The 25,091-nt window shown below is 40.2% G+C and overlaps 1 protein-coding gene across 3 annotated transcripts in view; it reads right to left on the minus strand.

Annotated features, from left to right (window-relative positions):
* arhgef10la (Rho guanine nucleotide exchange factor (GEF) 10-like a) overlaps nucleotides 1-25,091 on the minus strand; it is a 114,738-nt gene that overhangs the window by 32,958 nt on the left and 56,689 nt on the right. For all 3 annotated transcript variants that reach the window (XM_077528425.1, XM_077528424.1, XM_077528426.1), the window contains 2 exons: nucleotides 14,788-14,888; nucleotides 5,893-6,014 (listed from right to left, as the gene is read on the minus strand). In XM_077528425.1, the coding sequence (XP_077384551.1) occupies nucleotides 5,893-6,014; nucleotides 14,788-14,888 (223 nt within the window). The remainder of the gene's footprint in view (nucleotides 1-5,892; nucleotides 6,015-14,787; nucleotides 14,889-25,091) is intronic.

Raw genomic sequence — 25,091 nt, forward strand, 5'->3', positions numbered from 1 at the left:
CCTGGCTGGTGGGCAGGGGCAGCCGAGCGGATATTTGCCGAGCGCTGGGGCCAAAAAGACGCCGCAGTCCTATTTTACATAAAATCAATATTTGGGGAAAGTGTGAAGAATGATCGTTACCAGTGATAAGAAAGTTGAGAGAGAAAGTCGGCTGCTAATCAGCTACTTGGGCACACTTCTCATTCGGGCCAAAAATGCTTTCGGGGCATACTAACGGTGACTTTCTGAGTTAATAAATGATTCTTTTGCCATCACAAGCTTGCCTGGTGGTTACGAAATGTCACAAAAGATTATTATTTTTTTTTTTGCTGGAATAAAGGAAGTCTACTGTTTCTTTTGATAGGTAAGGTAGTGCTGTCACTTGTGAATATTTTTAGAATCAATTAATCTATCGATTATTCAATCGATTAATCAGATTCATTTTAATTTTGCATGAAAGTGCATTTACTAAAACATTCTTTCCTGTTTATTAACGCATTTGATCCCAAAAACTATCACAACGTTCTATTTAAAATATGCAATGGTCCCAAAGACGTATTTATATGTTTTTGTAGTTTGTTTTTTTTTTTTTTATGCTGGAGCTTACAGAAGGCTTTGATGCAGCCTCTGACCCGAAGAGGATGCTTAACAATGGTAGTTATTACAAAAAAAGCGTCCAGCAGGTGGCATCAGAGTATAAGAGATCAACCAGGGCAGGTTGTCCAGTTCCAGCACCCTCTGGTGGTTAGTTTGTTATTGCAGTTCGAATTTAATTAGGCATGTTTTGGCCACCTAATGGCCAAGATGGAAGAAAATGTAGCACGTTTTAGTTCCTCCACAAATTGGATCGATTCACATTAAATGCTTCAATACTTAGTTGTTAAACTACTAGTGATAGTCGGTGGTTTATGAAAATTTCGCTTACCTTTTGTTGCTCTTTAATTAACAATCCATAATTGTCAAAGTTAGAATGCGATCGATAGCGTAACCATCCTCCCCCAACCCCAAATAAAGCGACATAGTGAATAATGAACCACGATATAGTGGGGGAATACTATATTTTTTTTATTTCGTATTTTTGACATGACCCCAAAATTGATTAATGAAAAAAATCCAACATTTTGCTTGCTGTTACATTAACACCCCGCGCCCCAAAAAACAGAACAAAAGAGCAACCTTTTTTTTATTTTTTTTATTTTGCCAATTGCAAACCGAAAACGATAAACAAATTTGACAAACAACGGCGATGTGATGTGATGTAGAGTGCGGCGTATTAAAATCGAGGAAAGGAGCAAGAAGAAGCGGGCCGGCTTCCTAATCCTGATGCAGCCCAAACCGGTTTGTCATCACGCACTTCAAAGCGTACATGATAAACCCCCCCCAGCCCCCCGAGGTATTAGAGGAGCGCTGTCATCGCGGGCCCGTCCTCGCCTAATGCTTCCTAAACTCAGTCGGGCGGGCAGGCGGGAGTGTATGGGGAGAACATGCGCCTCGACTTGCTTGTACAGTCTCCGCGGATTTGCAAAGACGGAAATCTTTTAAGAGTTTCCAAGGAATGCGACGCTTTCAGCCAACAAATTTTTGGACTCGTTATGTGGATGCTTCCACAGCTTACGGCTCGGAAAACAGCGATTCCTTCAGTGCGTTAAATTTGCAAAAAACGAATTATAATTTCCTAAATTCAACCTAAATTTGCTTATTTTGCCTTGACAAGTTATTTTTACTTAACTCATTGACTGGCAGCCATTTTCACAGAAGCAATCCCCTTCGCTGTTTTACTGGATTTGGACAGATTTTGCAAGGCCCAAAGAATATTGTGTTCTATTACTATTAAAACATGGAACCTAGCAAAAGAAACATTTAAGTCTCTTCTTTCATCAGGAAAAAAACAGTATGTTTCTAACTGTTTCCATTTTTGCAGCAATTAGCATTTAGAATATAGTTTCATCATTATTCACAAATTTATTTAGAATTGTGAGTAATCGAGCTTTTTTCAACATGGTCCTTTACTCTGCTGCCACCTGCTGGCCGATTGTGTAATAACTACCATTTCTTCAACCGTTCTTTGCAGTTGAGAGGCTGTATGCTCTAGCAATTAAAAACAAAATAAAACTTTAAAAAAAAACGTATAAATACGTATAAATACGATTTTATCCATCACTTTGCAGGGTTTCCAACAGTGCACAAATGAACGAATTAACCACAGCTAAAATCGATTTTTTTTTTTTCCAAATGGCAAATTAGCTATATTTTCAAAACACAAAGTCACTTTTTGCTTCCTTCCTTCTAGGGGTGTGAATTGCCTCGTACCTGACGATTCGATTCGTATCACGATTCACAGGTCACGATTCGATTCGATACCGATTAATCCCGATACAAATTTCTAAGTCGATTGTTGCGATTTTTTTTCATTCAAATTTAGAAAATACTAATCAGTAAGCTTGTAGAGTGTAAGATTTATATGAAAATGTATTATTTATTTATCTGAAATTTCAGTCTTATAGAGGTTGTAATCTGTTTCATGTTTAAACAGCATTAAAATAAAATATTAAGGCTTAATGTTCCGTTCATATAACATTCTTCCATGCTTAAGGTGTGAATCGTAAAAAAAAAAAAAAAAAAAAAAAAAAAAAATCGATTTTGCCTATTATTGAATCGATTCGAGAATCGCGCAATGTAGTATCGCGATATATCGCCGAATCGATTTTTTTTAACACCCCTACTTCCTTCCGAGTTGGCCTGCCAGGAGGCGCTGCAGAACAGGATGCGCAAGAAGCTTTTTGCTCAGTGAGGATGTCGTGCGTGTCCCAAAGGTGAAGATGCAGACACGAGAGGGAGAAGAGGTAGTACAGGTGTGTGCGTGGGGGGGGAATCGAGTAGGAGAAGGGAGGGGGGGGGGGGGGGGGGGGGGGGGGGGGGCGCTGCTGCTGTTGAGTTAAGCCTCTAATCACCGTCTGCTCTGCATGAAGGGCTTAGAGTCACTCCATTTAATGCCACCTTCTCTTTAGTCAAAAATGAGAAAGTAATACTGCCGCTAACTTCCAGGCACCCCCCACCCCCACCCCCACCCCCACCCGCTCCACATACCTCCACGTTGAAGCACATATCGTGCAATTTTGCATTTACACTTATGTACGTTCATTCATACTATTGCTGACATGTTTTTAATCTCTTTATCTGGTCAAAGGTCAATCAGATCGATTCGCTGTCTATATAAGCTTGTAAACATTTCCTTTTCTCTGCACCAACAAGAACTTAACTGGGAAATTTACTGTTCAACTGATTCATATCATTTCAATTTCTAAAAATGAATAATTACCTTTTTGTTTTTTTTTCCTGAGTGTGCGAGTATGAAATGTGTATGAAGTGCTGCTTGTACGAGAGAAAATACAATCCATTCTGTCTTTGTAGACATTTTTGCAGTTGACTTTTTAGTCGGGGGGTTCAACTCAAAAATGCGGTGCCGCTAGTTGCCATGGTAACAAATCCTGCATTCACCAATGAGACATGATCACCCCTTCAAAACAGGATAATGTACTACATTTATCTTGGAACCCAAGTACATGCAGGAAAAAAAAGAAAAAACATGCACGCACAGGAAGAAGCTTCACAAAGGAAGGTCAGGGGTCAAATTCAAACTCAGAACCTCAGCTGCGAGGCTGACATGCTAGCCACGTTAGCAGTAAGCCATGATAGAACGCTAATATCTCTTCGTTGAGTGGAATTGAACCGGTGTTGTTGTGTGAAATCATCTTTACAAACAACACGCAAGCAACATCTCGCACCATCCACCGGTTGCATCACAGAAAAGCAGCCGACAGCTCAGCGACGGCCGTTTGCCGACGTGCTCGGGTGCCTCATTTCTTTTGTGCAGGGAAGTGGAGAAGACGGAGCGCGCAATCCTGCGAGAGACGCGGCCGGAAAATGTATTAATTGACTTGCCGCCGCTTCGCAGTCAGGTGTAAACGCACGTTGGGGTGGGGGATCACGTCAGGCCTTGTGGGAATCCCCCCACCCCCCCTCGCCGCACCTGATGCCTCAGCTAACCTCGCCCTCTCGGCGGTGAGGCGGCGAGACGGCGGCGTAGAGGTCGTAATCCAATGTCGGAACATTGATTTACGCTCGGATGTCCCGCAGCCATTACGATAATTTGCGCGATGACTTGATAACATTCTTCTCAGGTGGCCAAAGTAATTTGACTAGCACCCCCCTTGCTTCATTCGCCTCCACCGCCGTGCTCAGTAAGACCGTCTGCATAACCGCATTAGACGGATTGAAAAGTGCTCTGAAATATCACTTTTCAGGCCCCCGCAAAAGTGATTTCAAAGCATTTCAAAAAGCACTCGGAAGAATCTCGCACCTTTGCTGCATCTCGGATGGATACGTCCGAAACAGCATGTGTTCGAGGGAGTGGGCTCAAGTCACATGACTTGACTAAAATTGACAACAGTTGTGCCTTGAAACTGCATACACACTTCTTCACATTCACACTCAAATAAAAAGGCTAATTTAAAGATATTTTTGGGATAAAATTTGGATAAATTCCTACATAGAGCAGCTTTAATTATTTGCATTTGATTTAATTACTTGTTAATAATGTGTTTTTTAACAGGGCATAATAAAGAGTGCTATTTTTCTTATTAAAAACCGACATTTTTACTGAGAAGACAAAGCAATAGAAATTCAGAGACTGCTTTGGGACCATACAAAAAGTATACACCGGTAGGTCATTGTGAATGAAATTGTAAACACGCATTTACTGTTCAAACCAATTAGCTTTTATTACGTGAATTTAACTAGATTCTTTATTGAGTTTTCTCATTTTACTAACTTATCTTGCCATATTTCGATTAATCATCATCTTATGTTGAGATGTGAGCCTGATTTTCATTTGATTTTGTTTCCATTGTTTCATTAATTCTGTTAAAGCACTTGGTACGGATTTTCCTAACATCTGAAAGGTTTGATAGCAGTCAGACTCAAAAGTGGAAGTCGGCTCCAAAACAATCACTGCCCAAACACATAAGTACAAAAAGAAGTTTTATTTCTTTTATTTAACTTTTATGTGCAATTGATTTGAATTGAAATACTATTTAAATACAACCCCGCAATATCCTACATTGGTGGTGGCTTACAATAATATTAAATATAGGGGAGAGCTAAGTGGGGTTTTTTTATGTGGTAAATGAAGTAAAAAGTTTGCAAACCACTGATTTGCAGAAATAAACTTCCCTTGCCTTTTAATTAGCCATAATGTGAGATGAATGAATTCCTATCAACAACATCCGTATTAGACTAAAGATTAAGTGACTATGGAGGGGATAATGGCGGCAGTAAAATGAATCCCTTTCTGAGGGCAGATCCTCAAAGAACCTTTGCAAGCCCGGTGAGCTACGGCGGACAAAGACGAACGCCCTGAAAGCCATCTTTTCAACCGGTCAGGTTAGGTTATCACCCGTGTTGGCTATTCGTCTTTGTCAGCACGATTACATAAAATAAAATAAATTTAAAAAAAAACGAGCGGCCAATGTGAGGGCAAACTGGTAGGAGGCACCAGATGAGGGGAAAAGGCATTTAACGCAGAGGGTGGGAGTGGCGGCGGAAATCAATTGAAGAGAACATGGCGACGAGCGTCATCTCTCACGCTGGCAGAAGGGCAAGGAGAAAAAGTTGTGTCGTGCATTCAATCAACACCTGTTTTCTCTTTGTAAAAAAAAAAATGGATTTATCGGAAAGGGTTGCTCGAAATGAGGCGTGGTATTTCAGTCTTATGCATTTCATCAACAGAAATCCTCTTGTCAAATAGTTGGAAACATTGAAGACTTATAGATTGTGGCGGTTATCATAAACAACGGGCGCATTCTATTAATCATGTGGAAGAAAAAAAAAAAAGCACAGACAAAAATGACTTACCTTCCTTTCGGGGGACTTTGTAGCAAAAACGGGGATGTGACAGGTCAGAAGCGGACACCAAAACGGCGCCGTCGTCTTGCCCTCGTGCTCGTCGTACAGCCAGCCCGGCGAATTTTCCTCGCCTGAAAAATTCAAAGACGTCGACGTGATAAGTTCAACTAGGGATGTCCAGACGTTTTTTTGTCCTCGCATAGAGGAAAAAAAAAAATTCAAAAGGATGCAAAGTTCCATTTTCACATTCGGCACCATTTTCCTTTCGGATTCAATCCAAGTCAGACAGAGTGAATAAAAGCAGAAGAATAAGAAAAAGAAGCAGCTGCAGAAGAAGAACAAGAAAAAAGGAAAAGATGTAGAAGAAGTAGAAGACGAACATGAAGACGAAAACGAAGACGAAGAAGAAAAAAAAATACTCAAGTTCCCTGTGGTCTTGTTAAACCAAAACTGCAGTTTCAAATTGCCTTCACTTGAGGGCCAGATTGCGATTTGTCTCTGTGACTGATATGAAGAGCCAATTTGGCTTCCCCAATTGAAAAATTCAAAAGCTGGCACCAAAATGTTGTTTGCCTTCTGCTATTTGGCCCCACAAACACACACAGGGCCTGAGAAAATGGCACCAGAACGGTTCAAAACATTCATGAAAAGGATCAAATGATTGGCCTGACTAATAGATTACGATAGACCGATATGGTTTCTTCAAGGCCGATACAAATACCGATTATCAGAGTCAAGGAGACCGATAACGGATATTTCATGCTGCTATTCATTTGCAGTAAAAGAGAAAATATTAGCGTAAAAAAAAAAATAATCATAAAAAAATAACTTTTTCTTTTAATTTTAAACATATAAACAAAACGTTGTTTAAAAATTATAACAAAAATTGCAGGGAGCTTCCAGGGTCCCCCGTTCCGATTAAGCTAAATTAAAAACTTAAGTTTTAACTTAAGTAATGTCAACATCAATTCTTATTTTTATTTTAATTTTTTAATTTTTAAAAATAAAGTGTAAGGAGTTCCCAGTGTCAGCATCATTTTTATGAAGTGGAAATTTAAATGAATCCAGATATGTTCCCTGTATCTCACTGAATGACAAATGCATGTGATTGTAGCTAATTTGAGGGTTTTTTGGTTGTTTTTTTTTTTGTCAGGGTGTCAGAGACAAACAAACAACCATCCACACTCACAAGCACACCGAGCGACAATTGGGAGCGCCCAATTAACCTGCCATGCATGTCTTTTGGAATGTGGGAGGAGACCGGAGTACCCGGAGAAGACCCACGCGGGCACGGGGAGAACATGCAAACTCCACCCAGGAAGGCCGGAGGAAAACTGGGAGGCGGACGTGCTAACCACTCGACCACCGTGCCGCCCCGGACAAAAACTAGACAAAAAAAAAAAAAAAAAGAAAAAGGGGGGGTTCCACAAGGTTCAGTTGTGGGGCTCTTATTGTATCTGCTGCCCCTTGGTTCTATCTTAGGAAAACAACATTGAAGAGGTCGTTTTCTCTCCTGCAGTCTAGTTTGATTTTAAAGTCAGGTCTTTGTAGCTGCACAGCCGCCCCCGCCGCCCCCCCCATCAGTCGTGTTGTGGAGCCGTAGCTCAAAAGACAAGAAGAGGGCGGCGGCGGGCGGCAGTGAACACAAATTAGCCTTGACCTTCAGTCTTCCCAACCTGGTAATGATGATGAATAACAGTAAACAACATTAACGAGCCCTCGCACCGGCAGCATGTGTCCTGCAGACATGCAATGGACGACTTTTTTGTTTTTTTTGTTTTTTTTTATGGCTCAACTCTTTAAACTCCGTAACAAGAGAGGCCGACCTCGCCACTTTTCTAGCTCGCCACATCTTTTTCGCAGGCGGGAAGGGTCAAGCAGACGCGCGGGAAAACAACACAAAAGAGATTTTCGCTCACTCGGCGCAAAGAACGGACATCGCGAATTTCTTGTCATTTGCCATAAGTGGTGCCTTTATGTCGGCTTCCTGCCGGGGTAATTACGGGACGCTTCCGTGACCTTCCGTGTCCGCACGCGGATAACAACCAATCAGCGAGCGGCCAATGTAATTATAATTACTAATGCATTATTTAATGTTATTTGTATGAATATTTTAAAGATAGAAGCGTGGACCCAAGGACACACGGCTGACCTTTTCGACACGCACCTGAAAATCAGCATTTTCTCAATTAGGGACACACTTTGGCCCTAATTGAACAAAATGCCCCCAATTAACTTAATGTGGAGTTTGTGTGCAGATATTAGTCACAGTCAAGTTTTGCACGCGCGCACACACACACGTTTGTCTTTGTATCATTGTGGGGGTCTTCTCATTGACATAATGCCTTTACCGTCAAAAATGATCACCTAACACTAACCTGGATCGATTTTTCTTAACACCCCTACTTTGGATGAATAATGTCTCCTTTTATTTATGTTTAAAGGAAAAGTATTATCGCTAAACGTGCTTACAGTTTCCAAAATGATTATTTTGATGTATTTTGTATTATGTTAGCTCAGTTGCTACATTGCTATCATTGTATTCCCTTTTCAAATGCTAAAGAATGAAATCAGAATGGCTAAATGCTTGTAAATTTCCATCCCGAGTACACGTCGTTACTGTCTGTTTAATTGCCATCATGAGGAATCAGGATTCTGTGGGGGTTGGGGTCCTTGAAAAAATGTCTCCCCTGTATCCCAAAAAAGTTTGAGAAGCTCTCCAATATGTTTTTTTTTTTTTTCATGCACACACTGACACTTCCTTAATCCACTCGGCGATAGCTTGCCGCCCCCCCCCCGCCCGTGCCCACGTCCACCCAAAATCCGCGGCAGCCTCGGAGGCTTCTCCTTTTCATCAGCGCCCCGGATACAGATCGCCGTGTTGCCACGGCGACCGCACGGGGTTCAAACAACATCAGCTTAACCTCGGCATGTAACGCTTATCTGTCCTCTTTTGTGCTGTTGAAGCATATCTGCGCCATGAATCGACTTTTTTTCTTTTTTTTTTCTTCTTTTTTTTTAACATCCTTCCAAGCATTCAAGGCGGAAGAACAAAGACGCTTTCAGCGGGCACGCGCGCTTGAAGGATGCTTTTGCACAGCCGTGAAATTAATCTGTCAAACGGCTGCGATTATCTCACACGCGCGCCCGCCCCTATATAACCCCCCCCCCCCGACACTCTATCTCGCCACGCTCAAACGTGGCAAATGTTTATGATGAGTAAACATTATCAAGGATTTCATTAACAGATCCCGCACTTGCATTGATCCATGCTGAAATATCAATTTCACTTCTGTATTTAATTAGTCCCATATCTTTGGCCTTTTGTGTCACGGGGGTGGAGGGAGGGATGTGGGGGGAGGGGGGGTGGGGGTGTTGAAGCGGGCGTGCTCTGCAAATTAATCTTCATCCAACGCTCGCCTTCCGGAAGACACTCAACCTCGTTAATGTTTGGATTTGACGCTTACTTTCTGTTAAAGATCTGGGCCCATATTTCTAACAAAATCCAGCGGGATTAAATTGGTTTAGACCTAAAAAAATTAAAAAATGAATAAATAAATAAATAAATAAATAAGCCTATATATCCCAATATTACAACAGCGTATTATGGCCACGTGGAAACTGGAAATATATATATTTTTTTTTTAGAGGGCGGGGTCAATATGACGAGAAAAAAAAAGTGGCAAATTTGCCACTTTTTAAAAGGAACACATCTGTTTAAAAAAAGTCAGGTTGATTTCCATTTGTGCAGTTGTAGCACCCTCTAGTGGCTAGTTTATAAGTGCAATGTAATTTTCCTGAGGGATGTTTTGGCCTTCTATGTTTAAAATCTATGCTAATTGTCAGATAAAGTGGAACCTAATTTGCTTGTGAAGCGATCAATGTGACTCAATATTGTTATTAGAGATTGTAGGTGGTTTATATGCATTGCAGTACACTATTGTGCTTTTTTTTTAGTATGAGATCTTACTTTTTTTCCATCCATCCATCCATTTTCTTGACCGCTTATTCCTCACAAGGGTCACGGGGGCTGCTGGTGCCTATCTCAGCTGGCTCTGGGCAGTAGGCAGGGGACACCCTGGACTGGTTGCCAACCAATCGCAGGGCACACAGAGACGAACAACCATCCACACTCACACGCACACGCACACCTAGGGACAATTCGGAGCGCCCAATTAACCTGCCATGCATGTCTTTGGAATGTGGGAGGAGACCGGAGTACCCGGAGAAAACCCACGCGGGCACGGGGAGAACATGCAAACTCCACCCAGGAAGGTCCGAGCCTGGACTCGAACCGGAGACCTCAGAACTGGGAAGCGGACGTGCTAACCACTCGACTACCGTGCCGCCCCTTACTTTTTTTTTTTTTTTTAAACAATATTGTGATCTTTTTTAAATATCGCCAACGCCCCCACAATATTGTGATAATTATCGTATCGTGACTTTCATATTGTGATATCGTATCGTGATGTTTGGATATCGTTACATCCCTAGTGTACAAGTTCACCGATTAGTATTTTTTAAATTTGAGTAAAAAAATTTTTTTTGACCATAATCGACTTACAGATTCATAATGGGATTAATCGGCATCAAATCGAACCGTGACCGATGAATCGCGATACGGATCGAATCGCCAGATACTCGGCAATTCACACCACCAATCCAAACAATTAGTGAATATTTTTTTTAATGACAAATCAATATTTGTAACATTATTTAACCTTCGCGGGCGGGCGTGGCTGTTCTTCACAACAAAAATAATAATAATAATATTTCCGATTGTAAGGAAAACTACTGGACTGTATTTTTGTCAGGATATGGAAAGCCATATTTTTCCAAGATCGAGTTGGAATATTATGATATTAAAGTCAAAGTTTACAAGGGAAGAAAATCATAAATCTCAAAAACAACTGCATTCTCATCATATTACACCATTTATTCTGGAAAAGACACATTTATTCCCGAAAAATAAAAAGGACTATATTCTAAATAAAATAAAATAAACATTTTATTCCTGCAACAATTCCCGATTTGTGACGATACGTCGCAATTATATCGGCTCTTTTAATTGGCCCAAAGCTCCCGTATGCAAAATCATCGTATTCATCTGAAGGGCTTGTTGGTGAAGCAAGCGAGAGGACACATTTAGCCAAGCAGCCGCAGGCGAGTGCCCCCCCCCTCTGCTCCCTGCAGCGGGTGCTGATTGCACGTCTCAATCATCCCAACATACCCCGCGTCCCTCCTTTCCCCTCCCATAATGCATCAGCCTTCGCCGCCGTCGACGTCGTCTCGAGACCTCGACCCGAGCTCGGCTCGGCGGGGGGGGGTAGCGATTCATTCCGCAAGTGGCAAAGCCCATTAATTAGGCAACGCCTCAGGCCACTTCATCGACACCCCTGGCAAACGGCGCTGGCGCACTGCGCCAAAAGACATTTACTTCCATTTAGACCACAATGGAAATTTGTTTTTTGTTTTTTTTCTTTTTTTGGTTTGGATTACATTCACATACAAACTTAATGTAAATTACTGGGTTGGTAAAAAAAAAAAAAAAAAAAAAAAAAAAAAAAAAAAGTTTAAACTAACCATGTTTTTTTTTTTAGTATTCATTTATTTTGGCTTTTAGCCTTTAACAAATTCGCTCCCAATAACGTATAAATACGTTTTTTTTATGTTTTAAGTGTCCCAAAGACGTATTTGTACGTTTGTTTTTGTTTTTTTGTTTTTTATGCAATAGCATACAGAAGGCTTTGATGCAGCCTCTCAACTGCAAAGAACGGTTGCAGAAATGGTAGTTATTACACAAACTGCCAGCAGGTGGCAGCAGAGCAAAGGAGATCAACCAGGGCCATCTAGAAAAAAAGCATTACTACTTGACTATTTTCTTTCTCTTTTTTTTTTTTTTACGCATCTAAAATGGGCGGAGCAATGTTTATCAATCATGTATTCACGACATCAGGATGTCGTTAAATAGCAATTTAGCCAGAAGCCTGCCGCGGGGGGGTGCAGCAATCTGCCGTGAATCGCCGGCAGCGCTGGTCTAACCTCTGACCACAAGTTTCCGTCAATCAAATACCTTATTGATGGAAATCAACGACAAATTATTACAGATCAACTGCAACTTGACCAAACGATTGCATCAACAAGCGACGTTCGCTCACCCTCTCAAGAGCGGCGACGGCGGCGAGGAAAACCCCCGTGCCGGCGCGCCGGCCGTGAAATTGAATCAACACCTCCTTTGTTGTAATTACACTTGCTTAAATGGGAAGGCAAGGTGCGGGCGTAAACACAATTAAGTAATACAATGATGGCGCTGATCTAACCTGCGACCTCTTCAAATGGGCGGGTTACTTGATGTTGTGATCTGATCATGTTTTACAGTATTTGGTTTGCCGCAGTACATCATCACAAAGTATTCATTCACCTGTTGTAGAAATGGAACTTGCCGTGCCTCGCTGGAGTGACATTGAAGTTTAAAAGCTGCTGAATATAAAAAGGATTTTTACTGTCATTTTTATGAAAGGCATCTGCTCTTGTATTTTTTTTTTTTTTTACATTTTTCATGAACACACGGGCGGCACGCTTGACTAGTGGTTTACACGTCCGCATTACACATTTCTGTGGTTGGGCAGGAGCGCACGAGTTGTTCTCGGGGGTCATTTACATACAATTACTTTATTCTTGTACAATTACGATTTGATTGATTTATTTTTTATATGTCTGTTGCGATGACAAGTATTTTAATTTGGCTGTCTTTTCTTGAAAACAATAATTTCAATTTCGACATTTTTTTTCTCTAATAAAATGGGATTATTATTATTATTTCAAGTTATTTTTTCCCCTAGATTTTGGGCAACTTTTTAACTCCTATGGCATTTAGGGGTAGAACGAGTGATTATGTTTAATTAATACTGCAAGTCAATCGGGTTATTTCAATAATCGATCAATTTGTCGATTATTCGTCTACATTTATATACCTTTATTCAAAATCAGGACATTGTTTCAAACAGATGGTGCACAAACAAAAAATAATTTTGGTTGAGTGATTGGAGTGGTCTATAAAATGTCAGAAAATCTATTTTTTTAAAAATTACCTTTGTTTTCTTTTGCTTTCAAGGAGGACGACAAAAATCGGATAATATTTAGTGATGAAAAGTATTTTAATTTAGCTGTCATTTTTTCGAAACAATAATTTCAACCGAATTTTTTTTCTCTAAAAAAAAATGTGATTTTTTTTTCCAAATTATTATTATTATTATATTTCAAGTTATCAATTTTTTTTCCCTAGAATTTGGGCAACGTTTTATCCCTTATGGCATTTAGGGGTAGACGAGTGGTTATTATGCTAAATTAATATTAGGACTGCAAGTCAATCAGGATTACTTTAATGATTGATCAAGTTGTCTAAATTTACATCCCTTTATTCAAAAACAGGACAGTTTGAAACAAATATTAATTAATTATGATTGAGTGACTGGTGTGGTCCATAAAATGTCAGAAAATTGGTAAAAAATTTTGACCACTGTTTTAATATTTAGTGTTGAGAAGCTGAAATTCCAAAACAACAAAAATATCTAAATTAGCAAAAATGATTATCAGTTAATTGGATTTTTGATTAGTTGTCAATTGATTGATTAATCGTTGCACCTCTAATTGATATTATAAAATGATGACTCATGACTTGGAAATAATACAATATTCTCATGAGGTCACAACTTTGACAAAATCTGAATTAACGTTACAAACTTTTTTATTCCGATGCGCAGCTATTTTTCGATTTTGAGGGGATCCTTGGGAAAAAAAAAAAAAAATGGTCCCCAGAACGTTTGTGAACCCTCCACGAGAGTGACACCTCATCCACACGTAAAAGAAATGATTATTTCTGCACTCTGTGACATTCCCCTGGCATCATTTTGGCTGCGACTATCACCCGTACCCGCTCGCTGCACCTACGCCGGCGCCCCCCGCTGGAGCCGCCTGCTGCGCGCCTGATAAAAAAGAAAAAGAAAAGGTGCGAGCGGGGACCGCGAGCTGCCTGTGAGCGTTCAGTCCCCGCCGCAGTCAGTCGAGAGCCCGTCCGTGGCTGGCATCCAAAGCCCGGCGCCGAAGGGACGGCGGCTCAGCGCAAACGGTATTTTAGTTAACTAAAACTAACGAAAAAACTCAAATTAAAAAAATCTAATCAAAACGAAAAATGCTTTTTAAAAATTAAAACTAACTGAAACTACATTTGATGTTTACAAAACTAACTAAAACTAACTAATTATCATAAAAATTTCCTTCGTTTTTAGTCTTCGGTAATTAATTTAATCCATGAGTCTTTGGGAATGATTTTAAATGTGATTTATTTTGATAAATTTGAAAGTGTGTCACACAGGAGTGACGTCATCTAGCAGCAGCCAATAGAAACGCACCTTCTGTTTTATTTTATTTTATTATCTGTTCTTAAGCACCTTCCAAACCCAGGAAAGAGGTGAGTCGTGATTGGTCGTTAGCAACTTCCTCAACACAGGTGATGTCATCATCAGTCGACAGCAAGTGGAAAAAAAATACTTTTTAAAGGTATTAATTGTGCATGAAGTTACCACATTAATTATAAACAAAATATGAACTTTTTACTGGTGAAAATGGCTCAATGAGCCAAGTATCCCTTTAACATAAAAAACATATTTTGGTTATGAGTAATTCATTTTGTTGACAAGAAATAATAATAAAAAATAAAAATAAAAACTGAAAATCCAAAATTGAATTGAATCAGGGTTTGTTGAGTTAATCATCATTGCATCCCTAATCTTAATCTGTAGACAATTCTGAATCTTTTTTTTTTTTTTTCATCAATCAATGAACTATTTTTCCTTCATGTGCGTGTAGGCGTGTGTATGTGTGTGTGTGTGTGCATCGTCCTACGTTGCGCAATCTTGGCCAAGTGCATGCGGTTGACCCAGGAGATCTTGCTGAGCGGGTTGGGTGTGTTGAAGACCACCATGAAGCTGACGGGCCGACCGGACCTTGACAACAACAAGCCAGATTAGCAAATCACAATCCATTTATAGTTCATCCAGTATAACATACATATAAATATTTGCATACCGTGTGCACATGTAATATATATATATGACATCATATCTACAAATAATCATGTTTTAATTTAATGGTGAATTTTAATTCCCATTTGGAAGAGACCTGATTCCCACACGTCGCTTTTCATTTTATGTTGCCGTGACGCATACTGCAGACGCGCCAAAAAAAAAAAAAAAAAAAAAAAAGGAATTTGGAATGTTTTGCAAAAGTATATCCAGCCAAAACACGGCAGAAAATGTCACTCAAAACGCCGGGGACGACGTTTTTGCTTGCTGATTGGGGGTCTTGCCGCCTCTGGCACACATTTCAAGCGGGACTTTCAATAGTTTGGAGTAGTGGCATAATCTCGTGGCACCTATCGGCAATTATAAACCCTGGCAGATTTCCGGTCATTGTTTTCCAAAGTAAAACTGTTCTGTTCATAAATCAACGAACAATTACTGTTGATATGCTGAAATCGGAGGTTTTGGACAATTTTAAATTAAAAATGGCTCCAAACGATGACTCAATTATTAAAGTAGATGTCGATTAATTTGATAATCGATTATGTGTCGATTAACTGATTAATTTTGACAACTCTAAACCTAATATAAATGTCATTCTTATTTTAAAACGATTGATTTCGAAGCATCGTCTGACAAAACTCAAGTCAAATCTGCTGCTTTTGAGCGTTCCAACCTAAAGATGCGTTTTTGCATCTCGTTCACCCCTCGTTTAACGGGCCAAGCGAAGCCTCCAGATGGCGCCGGTACCCGCCACAGATCAGAAGATTTCACAGGACGACACTTGGGCGGGGGGGGGGGGGGGGGGGGGGGGAGGTGGGGGTGGCGTTTCAGCACGATGACAGATGCTCATAAGAAACAATCACTCATTAATCTTCCGTCTGTCCCTTGGGAACGAATCCCGTAAGCGGGACACACTGCTTATGGAAAGTGCGCAGACGAGCGATACATTAATAATGTGCTCCGTGTGATTTTTTTATTTTATTTTTTATTTATTTTTTATTTTTTTAAAGACAGGTGGATTGACAAGTAGCCAAAGAGCCAGCTGGCAAGCTGACGTGTGAGCTTCAATGTGGGCCAAAAAAAAACACAAAAAAACTTTTTCCTGCATAGAAAATCTGGAGGCACCGCCACCTAATTTCGGGCTAAAAGCATCATGAAAACTCTTTTATTGTCTTTGGAACACCTATGGAACTAGGGGCGTGGAAAAGAAATAAAAGGAGAGGGTGAGGTGGGGATTTTTGACAGCAACTGTGTGTTTTTTTTTGTTTTTGTTTTTTTTTAGATAACTCCTACCCCACCCACCCACTAGATTTTCTTTTTTAATACGGTATCCAACAATGTGATTTTTCAAAGTCAGTTTTTAATCACAAACATTTGATTTTGCAAGGTAAAAAAAATATTGCTTCCAGAGATGTTCCACATTAACTCTTCAGCTTTTCAGAGATGTCTCACAAAGTAAGCAATTAATTTTTCAAGGCGAGGTGTCAACGAAAACAACAATTCACTGCAAAAAGTAAAAACTCTAACCACGATGAAATATCTCAAATCAAGACACAAATTACTAATTCTTTGTTTGCGGATATTTATTCATCGAGCAATTTGACTTGCTTCAAGCTTCTTTTTTTTTTGTCCTTAAAAACATTTGATAAATAAGAAAGCAAGCTGAGTTTTTGCCATGTTAACACGTGTAAATGCTTCACTTCAAAAGATTTTGGTTGAGTCAACAACAACAACAAAACCAAAACAAATGCACAACAATCACCTGGAATGCTCGTGGGAGCAAGTCGGACATCACAAGGAGGACTTTGATGGCAAGAGGAAAGTCAAAAAGGAGATTTTTTTTTTTTTTTTTTTTTTTTTTTTAGGAAAGCGAATGACAGTGGGAGGGAAAAAAAAAAAAAGTACATTTTTCATTTCATGGGACTTTAAGTTTAATACACAGAATTTTCTGTCAGCAGGGCAAGTGCGTGCTTGTCAGTCCAAAGCGGTCGGTCGGGTGCAGCCGAGTCGTCGTCATTCAGGACAGCTTGTGACAATCACGCAGGCCAGACACAGTAAATTGGCGCGCGCACACACACAGCGTTAGTGTGTGTTTCGGCTGCATTTCATCATGAGCTGCAAGCCCAACTTGACCTTCGGTCTTCACAAGTCAAGAGCTGCCTTACGCTTCTTCGCGCTTCTTACGACAACAACAACAACAACAAAAGTTAACGTTGCCCTTAGCAACAAGGCTAGTCAGCGAGCTGACGCTAAGCTTAATATGTAAATAGTTCAATTGTATCTTTCCATAGAAAATCTAAAATGAATTAAATACCAGTAGTGGTTGCCTCCACCAACTGTACAAATCGAGCATTTTTATCATGCCGCGGGCCACTGAAAAATGATTGCCGGGCCATAGTTTTGTCAACACTGCTCTAGATGAAAACTGAATGCTCCCTCATCCGATCAATAACCACAATTTAACTCTTAGTCCAAACCAAAACCTCCTACTCAATAACCCAATAATAACCTTTAAGCAGCAGTCCTAAACCTTTTGTTTGACATGGATAATAATGTAGCAGCAATTTTGTATTTATTTTTTTTAACAAAAATTTGGACTAGCATCTTGTCAAGAATTGACTACTTGGCTACTTGCTGATCTGATCGGACCCTCGTGGCTCATTTGACTCCTCCTTTGAGTCATCTCAGGTGTGCAGGATCCATCAGACCAAACGTCCAGTGTGATAACTTTACATTCATTTATTTATTTATTTATTTTTTTGCTTTCTGTGTTTTAAATCTGCAGAAGCGCCAAACTTGCTCGTTTGGTTTGTGTTCTCTTGGCAAAAAGGTCACGACCCAAAGGCCATAGTGTCAAAGTAGCTCCGACGAGTCAAAAAAAAAATATTGGCCCAAATACAAGGATTGAAAAAAAGTTTACATAATTTATGCTGTTTGCCGAGTTTTGCCAGCTGAATTTGCATTTGTGGAATTTGAAGATTTGCAGGCGAGTAACACACACACACCAATAACGTATTACGCTCTGGGAACGGAAAGGTGGGAGGAAAAAAAAAAAAGAGGCAAATTTTGACACCTCCGGGGAGCTGCAGGTGTGTGCTCAGACTTAACGAGTGATGGCATTAAAAAAAAAATGTAATAAATAAAAAGGGATTCATCTGACTAAAGTTCTCGGGAGACAGATGTTGTTGTGCCTCTCGCACGCAACGGTGACGGATGCAAACATTTCCATGGCAAAGCCATCATTTAAAATGGAACATTGTCAAAAATATGCGCTGCCTTCAAAGTACATTGAAATAATGTAAATATATTTTACTGGAGGCTCAAACAACAACAACAACAACAACAACAACGTGTGCTTTGTCTGGTGAACCTGACATGAGGCATATTTAAGTCCAGGAACTGCACATAAACATTATTCTCACCGTAACGTTTCCATTCATCAATGATTGACTGAGTACTTTAAAAAAATAAAATAAAAAATAGTTTGAGGAGATAATGCAACACATTTGCTTGCATTTTTTGAAAGCTTTTTATGTGGTCGGAGAGTCAGCGTGACTTTGACGATCCCACCGTTTTAATCAAAGGCAGCGTAAAATTCGCACTGGCTGCGGAACAGATGCGGCACGGCTGCCAAACGGACGCCACAAGTACAGAACTGCACCAGCTGCGGTGTGGAACGGTGCGGAACGGGAGGTTTCCAGATGCGGATTTTCATGAAGCTGAAGAAATGACACGAGCCGGATAGGAAGTCGGGCGTCTCGCATCAAGTTAAATCCGGTATATTTCAAAATAAAACCGTTTTATATATATATATATATATATATATATATATATATATTTATTTATTTTATTTTTTTTCCCCTTACGAAAAACATTCCCGCCCGGCCCCATCAAATACATAAATAAATAAATAAATAAATAAAGTTTTGACTTGACTGTTTTCACTCGCCTCCATTTTCACATTTCGCAATCCCGTTCGCTCCTGGCTGTTTTACTGGATTTTGACTGATTTTGCAAGACCCACAGAATATTGTGTTCAATTGCTATAAAAGCATGGAACCTATCAAAAGAAAGATGAAAGTCTCTTCTTTCATCAGGGAAAAAAAAAGTATGTTTCTATCTGTTTCCGTTTTGCAGCAATTAGCATGAGAAGAGAGCTAAATTTCATCAGTTTTCACAAATCTATTTAAAATTGTAAGTAATTGAGCTTTTTTTCTACATGGCCCTGGTTGATCTCCTTTGCTCTGCTGCCACCTGCTGGCCGTTTGTGTAATAACTACAATTTTTGCAACCGTTCTTTGCAGTTGAGAGGCTGCATCAAAGCCTTCTGTATGCTCTAGCATAAAAAAAAACGGATAAATACGTCTTTGGGACACTTAGAACAATAAAAAAACACATATTTATACGTTATTGGGAGTAAATGAGTTAAGGTGACATATACTTTGAACTATTTTCAATACCTCATACTTTTGTTGCCAATAAATTTCGCTTGACAATAGACATGGTTGATGTTCGGTTGACTAGCTAAAAAATAGTACACTTAGCATTTTATGTATTTGAGTCACAGTGAAATATGTATTGAATGTCACCAAAAACAAATACATTATTTTTTTTCTTAAATTTTTCTGGTTGCATATATATTTTTGCTTGTATTGTAGTATACATGTATAGCCTGAAATAAATATTGTAACTAAAATTATGAATTAATTTTTTTACATTACAATGGTTTGCGTTTTTTTTTTTTTTTTTTCACTATATGAAACAGTACAAAAATATATACAAGCATAGAAGGAAGTTTGATTTGGTCAATTAAATGCATGAATAACAATTTGTGGATTTGTGTTTGTTTTTCTCTGACGCTCGCTGTCCTTAAAGAGAGGTAAGATACTCGAAAGACGATGCAGCGGACAGGCAGAAGCGTCTAAATATAGCCGAGGCGATTTGTGAAAGACGGAGCAGGAGACGTGTGACGGGAAACGCAACTGCTCTCTCAGCTGGATTCCTTTCGCAACGCCTCGAGCCCACGCGGCCTCGAACATGATAACGCGGCCCGTGATTGGATGATTGACAGCTGCAGCGCGTGTGCGCCGCGCCGCCGGAATAAAAGACGAGGGGGGGCATTGCGAGGTAAACGGGAGAGAGGAGGCGGAAGGCGATCCGGCTGATTTATGGCGGCAGGTGAGCGGCGTGAGCGCGCGTGTTGACGCTGATGCGCAAGGACGCGGCCACGGGAGGGCGGGACGCGGCGGACGAGTGGCAGGCCGACGTTCGCCCGCTCGATGTGAGTCCGCTCGTCAAGCAGGCGCCATAATCGGAACGGAAACGTGCTGCATCAGAGTGTCGACGCCGATTAAGGAGACATATTATGGAAAAGTGACTTTTTAATTGCTTGCATACAGTAAACCAGGGGTGTCCAAACTACGGCCCGGGGGCCATTTACGGCCCGCCGTCCATTTTTCAGTGGCCCGCGGACATATACTAAAAATGACATTTGACTCAGTTCAAATAAATTAACAAAAACAAAAATGTTTGGAGATGGTCAAAATAAGAAGGGAGGGTATCGAAAAACAGGTGCCATTAAAGGTTATTTTAGTAAAATAAAAATGAGAATGCTTTTTAAAAAAATGAAAACTAACTGAAACTACATTTTATGTTTACAAAACTAACTATAATTATAGCAAACATGTCCTTCGTTTTAGTCTTTGGTAATTAATTTAATGCATGAGCGTTTGGGGATGATTTTAAATGTGATTTTTAGTAGATTTATTTTGATATAAACCGGAATAATGATGTTTGAAAGTTTGGTGTTTTTTTAAATAGTGCTCACAAGTAGTACACATTTTAAAAAATATATAATAATAAATAAAACTAATACTGAAACTAACAAACTAAACTAAAACTAAGCATGTAAAGAACTAAAACTAATAAAAACTAACAGAAGTACCCTGAAAACTAATTAAAAATTACTATTAAAAATAAAACTCAAAACGAAATAAAAAATAACTAAAATAAAACAAAAAAAAATCCAAAACTATAATAACCCTACTGCCATATTACAAATAAATTGGTTTATTGGTTTGAACTTGTATCACATACTCAACTAGTAAGCTAGCTGGGGAATTATTGTGATCTAAATCAGAAAAATCTGATCCGTCGTTAATATTTTACAGCCAATTTGCGTCTTCAACTGAGTCACTACCGAAGACGAGACAGGATTCTAGTTAATTAAAAATAAGCCATTTTAATCTAAAAATAAGAACATTTCCATCGTTAGAAGCGGACGTTTCAAATCCAACCGGAACTCGCTAGCTGCCGTCAACACGATTTTGGTCTTGGTTTTTGTCAAATCATTCTTCTTCATTGATATATTTTTTGACTAGTGTGATTTACTGTATAATCCAAAGCAATTTATAGACCGAAAACTGCGGTAAAATTCAACTGTATTTTCACTCGTGGAGACAGCACTTCAATGCCACTCGACGTACGCTCGTCAGTTATATCACCGCACAAAATGCCTTTCCAGTTAAAGGTCTTATGATGGTGAGTTTGATCGATTTTTTCCAAATCTAATTGATCTCAATGGGAAATGTTTCGAGCGAGTCACCATTAAACAACCGCAACGTTTGCCACACATTCCATTCCGTATGTGCGATAACGAGCACGTCTCCCGTCTGCGTCAACATTTCGCGTCATTCATCAAAACTTCATGTCGGCCTGTCGAAAAGGCCGCTTGCTGCACCTGTTTCTTTTGTATTTTTGCGGCGTTAGGGCGGGGGCGGTCTGGAAGAATAACGGCAGCGTGGTAAAAAAGCTTCCAAGTTGGAGGCGGCTTGAAAGCTGCGCCGGCGTTTGGACTGAACGCAGCCCGCAGCCATTGACCTGCTGGCACCGGCGCTGAATTATTTTCTGCCTCCTCTATTCGCATTATGAAAAGTTAATGCAAGAACTCGCGCTGGATGTCTTTGCCGGGGCTAAAAAGTCGCACCCCCCCCCACCCCATCTCCATTTTGCGTCTGGGTTGAGGTCGCCCGCATAATGCATGCGGACCGGCGCCCGTTTTATGGCCGCTTTCTTTAATAATGCAACGGCGGCGAAAACACGGCGCGACTTGATCTTTGACCGCGTCTTCCTCAAGTAGTCGTTCCCAAAAAAACTTGCGCTCGGCTGGATTTTCATCGGGTCGCCCATTGGCAGAAGCAAAACGCTGTCAGCTCTTTTATTGGCTACCGAGTTCGCATACACTTGAACTCGACGCGTTGTTTTATTGACAGATAAATATAAAGTGAAACCCCGCCTTTCTGCGGCTTGCTTCACTTTTTTTTTTTTTTTCCTGGATAACCAAATCTGGTTTTATCATTTCATTTCTCCAGCTTGACTTTTACTAAATCAGGTCCTAAGAGTTTTGTACACAAATACTAGTAGAACCAAAAGTACATGTGGCGGACACTAATTTTATTCACCATTTTTAAATTTAGTCTCAGTTTTTGTTCAGTTTCAATCCCGCTTCTTAGTTTTTAATCATAGTTACCAGTATCGGTATCGGAACAACACTAGTTTTCTGGGTGAGGTGTGATGGATTATCTCGGCAAAGGAGAAGTGCTCACTATCACAGATTTAGACTAATTTTTTTTGACTAATATTTGAGAGAAATGGCGGAAGACGTTTTAGATCTTAAGAGTTAATCTCTTCAACAAAATGGGAACAAAAACAAAGGTGTTGGATTTTGTTGATTGTAGTTCAGTCGATATAAATGAGCGATTATTCCCACTTTTGAAACTCCCGGAATTTCGAGGCCAGCAAAATAAAGTGAGAAAATAAGAGTTTGTTTGTGAGTCTGCCTGCTGCTCGACGCTCCCCTTTGCAATCTGCCAACGCTGCACCCCGGGTGGCGTCAGAATAGGTTGGCGTGCCCACTGTGCAACCTGTTACCCCCTCCCCGCCCTCACCACCAGGGCACAAAGAGGGCCCAGCACAATTACGTTCTAACCGCCACGCTTGCGGAGTTGCTTCTATCGCCTAGCAGGAGATGTCTCCCGTGCAGTTGCCGTTGTTGGCTTTTACCACTCCGGATGAACTTTGCGGAGTATCCGTCTCTGACTGGCATTCGGGCTTGAGTTGTGCCATCACTCCTTTAAACTATAATGCATTACTGGATTCCTGACTCTGTATATATACCGTATTTTCCGCACCATAAGGTGCACCTAAAAGCCTTAAATTTTTTCAAAAGCTGACCATGCGCCTTATCATCCAGTGCGCCTTATACATGGATCAATATTGAGCCGCAACAGGTCTCGCTGCCAAGACGCTATCGGTGACCCTGCGCGATCGGTGACGCGCATGCGCAGAAGATCCCGCCATCTTGGATTGCGAGCTAGTGCTAATACTTTACCTCAGAGAAAATAATAAAACAGCTGTTTATTCATTTTGGGAGTGAATGGAGTTGTCAGAAAGCTGGTTTGTAATCTATTAATAAAGTTTGACTGAGCTATCTGACTGTTTTGTTGACATTCCCTTTAGCGCAGCACCATCTAATGGATGCATAACGTAAACCCAGCCTCTACTGTAGCGCCTTATATATGGAAAAAAAAGTTTTAAAATATGTCATTCTTTGAAGGTGCGCCTTATAATGTGGAAAATACGGTACTGGTAACACAAATAGATGCGACAAGCATTAGTGTCTTTATAACATCATGAACACAATGCATTCTGGGAACAATATATATGCAAAACAGGTAGCTTTAACACATCCCAAACTCATACAGGCATCCATTTGCATTCGTGTTATTCTTTGGAACAACATGATGACAAGTTGTGCTCCATAATTTTAGGGCTGGCCCACAAATAGCGAAAATCTGCGCATAATTGACAGCAATTGTTTTTACGTTATATACCGTTATTTTACTGATAGCGGCCAACTTGGTAATATATTTTTACCGCACAGCCAAACATGAGAGGGTCCTCGAAAGTTTGAAAATCCCTGCATTAACGTATCTCAGAAAACGGGGACGTCTCCCTTTTCAAGGCAATCCGGAGACACTCGCGTGAGGGGAACATCTGGCGCCATCAAACACGCGAGTAAGCACATCGTCCCAGCGGGTCTGCTTTGACAACAGACGAGGAAATTGGGAGACGCGGACGCAACCGATGTGTCGCTTCAGCTCGGGCACCGAGGGCGGTCAGCCCGCTTTCAGCATTTCGCCGCGGAAGGTCAACCATTATCGTCTTCTTCTTCTTTCAGAAAAAGACCACGTCGCAATCAATGCCCCTTTTTTTTGGTGCCTCAACATGACCCCATTCTTGCTCGTTCCCCCATCACAGGCCAGAAAATGGATCCATTATCAGACACCATTATTACATTTTGCCGCTTCCTCCAGAATAGCACTCGTTAGGGTTTTCTCAAAGTGTGCGCACAGGTGGTCGTACAGATCGTTGGGGTTCCATTCACGGGTTTTGTGGTTTGTGGAAGATATTCAAAGCATTTATCCACACACACAAAAAAAAAACCCAACTGGATACAAAACCAGGTACGCATCACAAGTGGCCAAATCTATGACAGGTGTTTTGGCACAACCAAAGAGCCACGTGTGTGCCTTGTTGCGTTGTTTGTAGCAGTTTGCAATGCTAAAAACATTTTCTGTAATTTAGCATAGCCAGTTTCTCTACCGCATGTGGTTCCAATTTGGACAAAGCATTTTGTCTGAGTTCTTTCCAGGAAATGGAAATGTCCAAAATAATCATAAGTGGCCACTTCTAAAACTACATGTGGGTTTTTCTTTTTTTTTTTTTCTTATCCTCCTGACTACCAGGAAAAAAATATTTTCCAATAATGTTTATTTTGATATTCCCCAATCTTTGTGAAGTAACTGGAATACTGCAAAAGAAATAATAATAAAAAAAAAAAAGTTTTTATTTTTAAGCTATGATGTGTCCACTACAGAGGACATTTTAAAACTTAATTGCTCGGCTCAAATACAGTTAAAATAATTCAAACAATACTTTAATATGTTCTTAAGAGTCTTACAAAAAAAAACATGCTAACAACATTTATAGCCTAAATTTGTTCAATAAAAAGTGTTATACACTTACTTTTAAAAAGTGCTTGCACTGAGGGAAGCCATTTTCTTT

This window comes from Festucalex cinctus, chromosome 8 (genome assembly GCF_051991245.1).
Source record: "Festucalex cinctus isolate MCC-2025b chromosome 8, RoL_Fcin_1.0, whole genome shotgun sequence".
Lineage (NCBI taxonomy): Eukaryota > Metazoa > Chordata > Actinopteri > Syngnathiformes > Syngnathidae > Festucalex > Festucalex cinctus.